At 47.9% G+C, this 10,674-nt stretch overlaps 1 protein-coding gene across 1 annotated transcript; it reads right to left on the bottom strand.

Moving 5' to 3' along the window:
* Positions 1-8,526: 8,526 nt before the first annotated feature.
* Positions 8,527-9,693, bottom strand: drd1a (dopamine receptor D1a). Its single transcript, XM_056601171.1, has one exon. The coding sequence runs from the start codon at positions 9,688-9,690 to the stop codon at positions 8,527-8,529; it is 1,164 nt and encodes a 387-aa protein (XP_056457146.1). The 5' UTR covers positions 9,691-9,693.
* Between the last annotated feature and the right edge of the window lie 981 nt (positions 9,694-10,674).

The raw sequence follows: 10,674 nt of genomic DNA on the forward strand, positions 1-10,674 counted from the left end.
CGTGTTAGGCAGCCTCACGCACGCGGCAGCACGACCGTGTCCCTTTGAGTCCCAGTGGTAGGCATCAGAACCTATTGTCGTCGTCCGAGTGGGGGGCGGGGGAGTTATCTGGCACTGCCGCGGTTTGACAAGGTTCCGGCCTAAAATAGAACCCCCAAACATTCTGTCTGCCTCTCTGCCTCCCCCCGCCTCCTTCCTATGGCATCCAGGAGGATGCACTGATGCACAGCGCTGTGCACAAGCCTGCACCAGCAGTTTAATGAATGTTTAAGGTGTTTTCTATTCCGGGGCCGGGGGATGGAGGATGTAACATTGTTGACCATGTGCTTCATTTCGTTTCCACTGTTTTATAACCTTGCGTACTGCAGCTCCCAATATATTGATGTACAAATATTGGTCATTGTTGCCTTTTTTGGTTATTTTTTGGGTGCAATCAGTGTGCCACTTGGAGATGGAGACAGGCGTGATTCCTAATGAAACATCTCACACATAACAAGGCTGACTTCTGGCAGCATGAGCGTGTGGTTTACTGCTGTTGGTTTTGTTTGTTGTTATTTTGAGATCATCCGACATACCTCAGTCTCTGTCTGGGATTAGATCAGAGCCCGTGGTTCATTATTTCTCATCTCTCTTACCCCTGCCTCTTTGTTTTGTTGTGTCCCTCCATCTTCCTCTCTGTCTCCCTCTATGCCTCCATGTTTCTGTCTCTCTCTCCTCTCCCTGTATCTCCCTGCTCTCTCTGCTGCTCTCTCTCTCTCTTTCTCTATGTTCCCTTCGGTCCTCCGTTCTCTCTCTTATCTTAATTCAATTGAAGACAATTTCCTCCACGTCTCCTCTCTCTCTTCCTCCACGTCTCACCCTCTATCTCCTTCTTCCCTCTCTCTCTCCACACTTTATCGTCTCTCTCCCCCTCTCCCACCTTTTCCTCTCTCTCTCTCTCCCCTCCATCCCCCCCCCCCTCTCTCTATCTCTCTCGCCCTCTCCCCGCTCTCTGCTCTTTCTGTCCCTCCGCCGGGGATGTTTGTTCAGCTTGTCACGGGCTGGGGAAGCGTGTGATGCTGAGTGCTCCTGCCGCTCCCCTTACCCCCTCCCCCCCCCTTACCCCCCCTTACCCCCCCCCTTACCTCCCCCTTCACATCCACAGAACACAACCTGGAGTGTGCCAAGCTCCCCCCTTAATTCCTCCTGAGACGTCCTTTGAGAACGGCTCTGTCCGCCCGTTCTGGGGCCGTGTGTTGTGACACATGTTCTGTCTTTGGCTCTCGGTGTGACACAAAAACATACGTCAACGCAATAAAACATTACAACTTATTAATCGTTGACTGACACTTTCGACGGGAATTTTAGTTGGGACTTTTCCTTTTTTATATAACTAATGAGTCCATAAGCAATAATATAATAATCATAATATTATTGCTATAGTATATAATATATTTCCATAAAATATAAAAAAATAAAGATGGAGGGTTTACATTGTTATCCTCTGATAGAGATAAGGAGGGACATAGAGAGAGAGAAAGGGTGACAGAAAGAAACGGAAAAAAAAGAGAGAGAGAGAGGGGGAGATAGAGCGAGAGAGAGACCCCTGGGGGCCTTTTGACGCTTTTAACATACTGCAGAGTTTATTTACTTTATTATAAAAACAGCTAATTAATTAGTTTGCTGAATATTAAATGGTTATAAACATGCAGGGTGATATCATTATCCAGTGTGAGAGAGAGGGTGTTAGAGACTTCAGACTCGGGGGCTTTTTTGACACTTGCAAGGGCCATTTTTGTTTGAAAATAAAAATATGTATGCAAATAATTAGTGAATTGATAAATATTATATGCCCATGCAATTTATTTAAAATAAACATGCAGGGTGATGCAATTGTCATCCTTTGTGTGTTTGCATGTGTATGAGTTTAAGAGAGAGAGAGAGAGGGAGAGAGGGAGAGAGAGAGTGCCCATAGCCTAATGTTTGGCCTACTTTCTGTATTTTACGTAAGCCGAGCAGAGCTAGGTCAGAGGCCTCGCGTTGGAACCAATGCGTCGGAGGAAACTCCATACTGATGTTTATGTTGCGTCCGCATGCTCTGCTTCTGTGGGAAACATGAGTGTCACACACAACCGTTCACACAACAGTTACACATTCGGTTTGCTCCTGGAATTGCTTGTGTCCTTAAATGCCCTGGGATAAATAATAATGATAATAACGTGCAAACTCATTGCTCCTTTTTTGACCTTACCCCCCCGTGATTTAATGTGTCGGTGGGTTTTATTGGCCGTGTCTCTCCCCCCGCGACTGAGATATAATACCGCAGGAATAGAGCGTACAGTGCGATGTGGCTCAGCGCTGCGGAGAGATCGCAGGGCTTTAAATTACAAGGTCACCCGCTGTCGGTCAGCTCATCGACACCCAGCCTCTCCTCACACACGCACGCTGGAACCAAACAAGCACAGGCTATCACCTAACCCAGGTGTGGGAGGGTGACAGTCGGCTCCGTCGAGCTGTCAGTCCGTCTCTCTGTCACAGGGTCGCTCCGGTGTCAGCCCCGGCTGCTGAATCAGTGGGCCTGAACGTGCAAGACAACCCATCTGCCCCCCCCCCCCCACCTCCAACACAAACTGGCGAGCTGATAAGCATTAGCATCCTCTCCATTCACCTACTGGACATCCTACTGGCAATGGTATTCTCATCATTAGCATGATGTGCTCTCTGAGCCGTCTTGGCCTGACAGGCCCAGTTGTTTTGGAGTGGACTTGGAGTGGACACATGCTGTTCATTAGGGAGGGGGCACTTCACCCCCAGCCATGTGCATGATATTGTGGAACTGCAATCAGCCTTATTTCGATTTCGGCATTCATTGTACATTCTTCTCTCGCTTTGCTTTTCCTTTTTATTTTCGGAGCAATGACATTGTTTATTGGCCCGAATTGCCCACATTATCAATTACATCGTCAATAAATCATTCCTGTCGTCATTTCCCCCGGGATGTGATTCAGTGAAATCTAGAGCGGGCCCAAGTCAGCTCCTCTCAGGGTTTGGCTTCAGGCCAATCCTTAAGGGTCACTACCTGGCACGGTCGGCTCAGGTGTCGGAGAGATTTGTATCAGCAGTCGCTGTCCAATGTTTACCAGCCCCCAAACATTGTGGGCATGTACGCTAGACTAAATAGATCAGTGGTGGAACAAATAGGATCCTTTCCGTGATAATTTCACATGGGGCTCATCCTTTGCTGGAATGATATTTATGCCTCCATTCAAACAGCTGCTCGTTGTCCATACGGAAAATAGTTTAAAATATAATTACATGTTCACCATGTAGGATAGGAGATGCAAAAAACATGAAAAAAGGAATAAGAAAAAGAAATTAATCAGAATGTGGTCATTGCATTGTAATCAGCAAGACACAAGGTATCTCTTCATCCTAACTGGCCCTGACTCGGCTCTACTTTAATTGCCCTCTCTCTACCTCTCTCTTTCCATCTCTCTCTCTCTCGTGTTCCATCTCTCTCTCTATCGTGTTCCATCCCTCTCTCTTTCTGGCTTTCCATCTCTCTCTCTTTGGCTTTCCATTTCGCACTCTCTTTCTCTCTCTCGTTGTCCATATCTCTCTCTAATACTCTCGCTCTTGCTCTCATGCACTCTCTCTACCTCTCTCTCTCTCCTGTCCCGGGGGTAGGGTTTGGGGAGTGTTGGGGGGGGGGGGGTTAAGGGCCCCATTCTGGTCTTGGTGATCCATGACCGCCGGGGACACAGCCAGCAGCCAGCAACTGCCACGGCCCAAACAGTAAATACAGTCGGGGTGACGACAGGAGGACACATCAAAACAGACAGACGTGAAGGTTAACGACAAAGATGGCAGACGTAGAAGATGGCACAGGGAGAGGCCCCCCCCTTACGTCGAAGACCACGTGGGCTCATACATCTTCATTAGTAGCTAGATCAGATTTTTTTGCATTCATCGAGTGACAATATTTTAGATTTATTCCCTTATGTAAGTAAGTAAGTAAGTATTTTATTGTCTCTCTCACGAGAGACCTATTTGCTTTGGGCCAACAGAGTACAACTTGTACAACTTAAACACAACCTTAAACACGCAATGATGGACACGGATTGAGCCGTCGCGTTCGGCGTGCTCTCAGGCCGTTCCGTTGATTACTATTGTAATCACACCACGTCCATCGAGGTGGCCAGAAGACGGCTCTCCTCCCGTGTCTGGCCACGCCATCGCCCCGACCTGCAGGCTGCACTCGCGCTCGTCTCCCCTCGAAGCGCCGTCGGTGGCGTTCTCACCAAAAGCCGAAACCACCGGTCGGCCTCGATTCACCTTATCGCATTGTCGTGCAAAGAATTATTTATGCATTAAGCCTCCAGTGCAATTACATCGGCTCCGCCAGCTGTGAATAATACATATTTATTGGAGAGCTATATCCATTATTGCAAACACTTTAATTACATTTAAATTCCCAGAGATGTTGCTCCGAGGTGAAGGGGAGGAGAAATAATTTAAATGTAAATGTTTCAATTCAAACACTGCCATGGCTCGGTCAACCTGTCGCTGCATGTCTGATATGTTCTAAACAGACTCAACTAGACACACTAAGAACTAGCAAACGACCTGACTAGAGACATTATGCCTTGTCGTAAGTTAGTCACCTTGACAGAACAAGGAGTGATACTGAGTGACGACCGTGCCTTGAGGACTTTGTGCTCAAATGCCCAATAGACTCTCATAACTGACTCTTGCTAACTCAGTGAAATAAGGAAGTCAGTCACTTTAACCATATGCTGCTACACGCTGCACTGTACAATCAAATTGGTTGATTTTAATACTTTTATAGATAGATGTACCGAAGGTGCTGAGCAATAATCAATATTGATTGAATCAATATTTTGATTTATGTATTGTTTATTGCTCAGCACCATATGTACACCTATTTTTAAAAGCTGTAATCTAATATTTAAGTTACACGTATTTGCTCTATTTACCTACGTATTTGACCCACTCTCTCTTATAGTTTTCTTATAGTCACTTATCTCTCAAAGTGTTTTTATCAGTTATTCTGTGTGTGTGACAAATAAAGACCACTCGAAATGATCTTGAGAGATTCCTTAAAAACTATCTTTTATGTTATGTTTTGGTTACTGAATGCTTATGTAAGAGTCCCCTCTCCCTGACGCGTGTCTCAGTTGAAGCGCTTCCCTGGAGGCCATTCATTAGGCATTATCTAAGCAGTCCTGCGTCCCGATTCTGATGGCTTGATGTGAAAAGACAGCAGCAGCAGCAGCACTACTACGACCATCTCACAAGAGAGGGGACCCGGGCTTTGGGGGAGCAGGGACCCAGTCGGTGTGTTTACAGCGTGGGAAGAGGGCTCTGGACTCAGTGGCCCCGCACTACCTCATGCTGGCTGTACTCGCACGCCCCTCTCTCTGCTCGTGCACACAGCAAAAACAAAACACACACAAAATACATTTGAGCACACACATACACACACCCTGTACGCCAAACACCTTAGCTATTACTCTGACCACGGTGGCTTGACTTGCATGCGCTCCTCTCTTTCCCGCACTCACACACACAGACACGCACATACACACACACACGCGCCCGCGCAGACACACACACACACGCGCACACACACACACACACCCTGTATGGCAACCACCTTAGCTATCACTCTGAATGATGTCAGTCACATTAATTGCTGGTTGCGTCCCCTGGCATGCTTGAGGAGGTTTCACGGAGACAAGGACAGTTCAGAGCCACAAAATGATGTAAAGGAACACTGTGCGCCGCTTTGCGCTGCTTTAATCTACTATATACTTGAATGCACATCATTTGCCCATCGAGATAATTATATGTAATATATAATTCTTATTCATTGTGCACTAACCTTGTGCATAAAACTAGTGCATCTTACTAAGGTGCACTGTGCACTGCAAATGTTAATTTGAAGGACTGTGTTTGTGTGTGTGCGTGTGCATGTATGTGTGTGTGTGTGTGTGTGTGTGTGTGTGTGTGTGTGTGTGTGTGTGTGTGTGTGTGTGTGTGTGTGTGTGTGTGTGTGTGTGTGTGTGTGTGTGTGTGTGTGTGTGTGTGTGTGTGTGTCTGCAAGCGTTGGTTAAGATAGGGGCTGCTGACATTGTATGTTGATGTGAGAAGTATTTCCAATTCGTAATGAGCAGTAAATCAGCTTCAGTGCTGTTTGTCTTAAGGACAGACATCAAGGACAGGGGACACAATCATTAAATCCCCCTGTAGATTCTGGCAGATATTATTTTACATCCACTTATTGGAGTTCTGAGTTCATTGGAAGAGATTCGACCATCCTTCTTAAATGGCAGTAGACGCCTGATTGGTTGGTGGACAGACCAATGTTTTAAAGAGACAAATAAAAAAACAAGATGGCTAACGTGAAACAAAATGTTTTGTTTTTCTGGAATCTCTTTACTCGAAATCCATCAAAAAGAATTTATAACATAATTGACAGACCAGATCCATAAATCTTTCCTGGGAGTCTAATTATCTCCAATGTTTCTTTAGAATTTCTTATTTTTTTATATTGTGTCTGTAATGCATTACCACAATAGATACATGGTCTTACATAACCACACAGCAGAAAGGTCTACTTCTTAGGACGGGTGAGCAAAGCTGTTCAAACTGACAAACCAGTAAGGGCACAACAAACAATACTATGAAGATATTGTAGGTTTATAGATAGCAGCTTTACCAGAGTTTGAGGTAAAAGTGAGGAAGGATCTCATATGTTGTTAAATTCTGCCATGCATTTCCATAAATGAAATATACATTGGACATGGCTGATTAGATTGGGCTTTGTTATACGCACAGATGGGCATCAAAGATTGTACGCCCTTGAATAATCACATACGTAATTAATTTAATGATCTCATAAAATTGACATTAGCGATGTGAAGCTATGCTTCATTGTAACGCATTGTGCAGTTATCCTCGCTGATGCACATATGTTAGCAATGCTCAGAGACTCACTGTCTTATATAACCCATGGAAGACACAGCTGGGGAAGTCAGATTGAGGTGTCATAACAGCTCGAGGGAGGTACATTTATCAGCTTCAGTACAAAACAAAGCACACAGGAATTTTATGAAAATGAACAGATTTAATTGAATTAAGAGGTGCACCGAACGATTTTTTTATCCTTTGTGACTGATGTCACGTGCTACTGCGTCACGTAACGTCGACCCCATGTGTCACACACACAGTCACTGAGGTCGTGCTGTGGCCGAATCTACTCTAGGCAGAGCAAGACACAGAAATAAATAATCACGTGATCGCCTTTCAACTGATGACGCAAAGTTTCCGTGCTTCTAATTGCAGGTAGGCAACGTCTGGGGATGATTAAGTTAGTGTATTCATTCAGTCACTCTCTGTTAAATCCTGTGATCATCACATTAGGCTGAAGCCAATGTACTTCTTCTTCTTTACTCTTTTTTTTTGGATTTATCGTATCAAAGATCAGGCCATCTGCCGTTGTTTCGGAACAATCAGTGAAAATGCTGTAATACGAGATGCTCATTCATAAAACATTTTTCACTGGAACAGATCTTTTTTTTGTGAATAATTTAAAAGAGGTCCAGATTTTTTGTTGGGTTCTTTTTACCTGGTAGGTCGGCTAGGACCTAGGTGACATGTTCAATGATAAAACAATATGAAACAAACAAATCTCTCTTAATTACAGTGTATACATTATATAAGCCACTTATGGATGTACCTCACCTACATATTGCCCAGTCACAGATGTGAGAATCTTTGGTTTGAGGCCTTGATGTCTACAATATTTCCAGAGTCAGGATATTCCTAGGACTTTAATAATAATACAGTCTGCTGTGTGCATACAGTAGTTGCATTGCAGTTGTGTGTGTGTGTGTGTGTGTGTGTGTGTGTGTGTGTGTGTGTGTGTGTGTGTGTGTGTGTGTGTGTGTGCGTGTGTGTGTGTGTGTGTGTGTGTGTGTGTGTGTGTGTTTACGTTCACGTGTTCAATGATGTCGCTATGTGTGTGTGTGTGTGTGTGGTGCGTGTGTATGTGTGCTCACGACAGTACTGCAAAAAGCAGCAGCGTCTGATAGCATTACAGAGCACGCTGCCCCGGCTCGGGATTATCAATTCAAAAAAGGCACATGAGCACTGGGTGCCCACTGCCTTGGCACACCAGAGACCAGAGTCCTAATCTCTCAGGGGAGCGTCCTCCAGCTCAACAGAGTGAGGATGGGGGGGATGGGGGGGGCAGTCAGGCCAAGATGGGCGAGCTAACTCTGGCTATTCCTACCCACGCAGACCGACGGGATTACGCAGGATAACACTAGGGGTCATTGTATCCTTCAGGCTCAGCGCGTCAGCAGCACGGAGCAGTTCTCCTCCGACGGAAGTCAAAGCGCGCCGGGCGTTCAACAGGAGACCTCTGACGCTTGTGACGTGCGCGCGCGTGCTGCGTGTGGCGGGGCTGAGTCAGGGCCACCGTCGGGTTGGGTGGGGGGGGGGGGGGGGGTGGGGGGTGAGTCACTTCTTGTTGAGGCTCACCGTCTCCACGCCGTGGCCGCCAGGGTACAGTCTGTGGCAGCCCAGCAGGATGGAGAAGGCCTTGCGGAAGTCGGCGTTGAAGGCGTAGATGATGGGGTTGAGCGAGGAGTTGGCCCAGCCGAACCACACAAACACGTCGAAGGTGGTGGGGCTGATGCAGGGGAACGCCTCCCCCCCGCTCTTTCCCCCGCCACCGCCGCCGCCGCCGCCGCCGCCCCCGGACTGCTCGCAGAAGGGCACCATGCAGTTGAGGATGAAGAAGGGGAGCCAGCAGCACACAAACACGCCCATGATCACCGACAGCGTCTTCAGCACCTTGGTCTCCCGCTTGAAGCTCATCTTGAAGGAGCTCTCCGACTCGGCGATGCTGCCGCCGCCCTCCACCATGCTGCCATGGCGGTTCTTGGCGTTCTCGGCCGCCCGCTCCAGGGCGGAGATCCTCCGGATCTGCCGGTGCGCGATGCGGTAGATCTGGGTGTACGTGGCCACCATGATGGCCACGGGGATGTAGAAGCTGATGAGGGAGGTGGAGATGGCGTACGTCCTGTTGAGGCTGGAGTCGCAGTTCTCCGGGCCGCCGCGGCCGTAGTTGTCCCCCGCGGTGGCGTTGGACCCCGGGGCGGGGGAGGGACCTTTAAACGGGGGCGGGTCTTCGGCGTGGGCCTTGTGCCAGTTGAGCTGCACGGGGATGAAGGAGATGAGCACGGAGAGGGTCCACGCCACGCTGATCATCACGGAGGCCACGCGCGGCGTCATCTTGCGCTCGTAGCGGAAGGGGCTGGAGATGGCCCAGTAGCGGTCCACGCTGATCACGCACAGGTTCAGGATGGACGCCGTGGAGCACATGATGTCGAACGCCACCCACGTGTCGCAGAAGGCGCCGAAGGGCCAGAAGCCGACGATCTCCGTCACCGCCTTCCACGGCATCACCAAGATGGCCACCAGCAGGTCGGACACGGCCAGCGAGATCACAAAGAAGTTGGTGACCTTGGAGCGCAGGTGGCGGAACTTGGTGACGGCCGCGCAGACCAGCGTGTTCCCCAGCAGGGTGGTGAGGATGAGCAGCGAGAGGAAGCAGCCGGTCAGGACCCGGCTGGACGGCGCCTCCTCCAGGACGCTGTTGTCGGCCGTGGTGTAGTTCATCACGTCCTCCCGCCCCCGGAGCATGTGGCGCTCTCGGTCAGGTCGTCGGGACGGACAACAGCATGTCGTCGGAGGAGTTAGATAACAGTCAATCTCTGAGGGGGTTCAGCTCCATCCATGCGAGTCATTCTCCTGAGCGTGAATCTTTGTCTTTAGATGGACGAGGAGGCGTCAGATGTTGGGAGGCAGATCCCAGCTGGTCAGGACATTTTCTCGTGATCTTTGTTGGTGCGATTGGACGTCCTCTGCCCAGAGTGATTGTGGTACTTATTCCCTCAGGGAAACGACTGGATATTAGACTGGTCCTGTGCCCACCTCATAGGGTGCCAAATATCCATTATTTCGGTGATTCGGTGTCCTCTTACCGATTTCATCAGCAGAACTGGGGAATGGAGAAGGAACAGTTGTTTACCTCCCCTCTACTTTAATTTACAATTATTTGTTCTGTAGAATATCCATTTGTATTGCCTCAATGTTTTGATATAACAACAGCTTATTGGTTGACATGTAATGCATATTCCCTGTAGGCTTACGTGCAAATATCTATACATCAGAACGAAGCGTTTTTATTACAAACGATTGTATAGCAGAGCTTCTTTTATGATGAGATTTTAATTAAGTTTTAATTTGTGTCGGTCCTATAAAAATACAAACAAAAACCTGCATACGCTGCTCTGCTCCGTTTGAAACTTATAATTGTTATCTTAGGCTACTCACGCTTTAGGAGCAAGTTGAAACAATCAGCATGAGCCGGATATTTGCTTGGAGGTCGGTATTCTACTTCCCTATGGCAAAAGTAAATCCATATCCCACATCTGGCGTGCGTCGTCCAAAAGTCAACCAATTATTTGCTTTTGTGTTTTTATCGTCGGGTGCCTCTGTGCTATCGAGTGAATCCTTTGGGAGCGATGCAAATTCCATCCCATCAACAGTTGCTGTGATGCATCCTTCTCCTCTGCCTGCTGTGCTGTGCGTGTGTGCCCG

Source organism: Gadus chalcogrammus, chromosome 10 (assembly GCF_026213295.1).
Source record: "Gadus chalcogrammus isolate NIFS_2021 chromosome 10, NIFS_Gcha_1.0, whole genome shotgun sequence".
NCBI classification, from domain to species: domain Eukaryota; kingdom Metazoa; phylum Chordata; class Actinopteri; order Gadiformes; family Gadidae; genus Gadus; species Gadus chalcogrammus.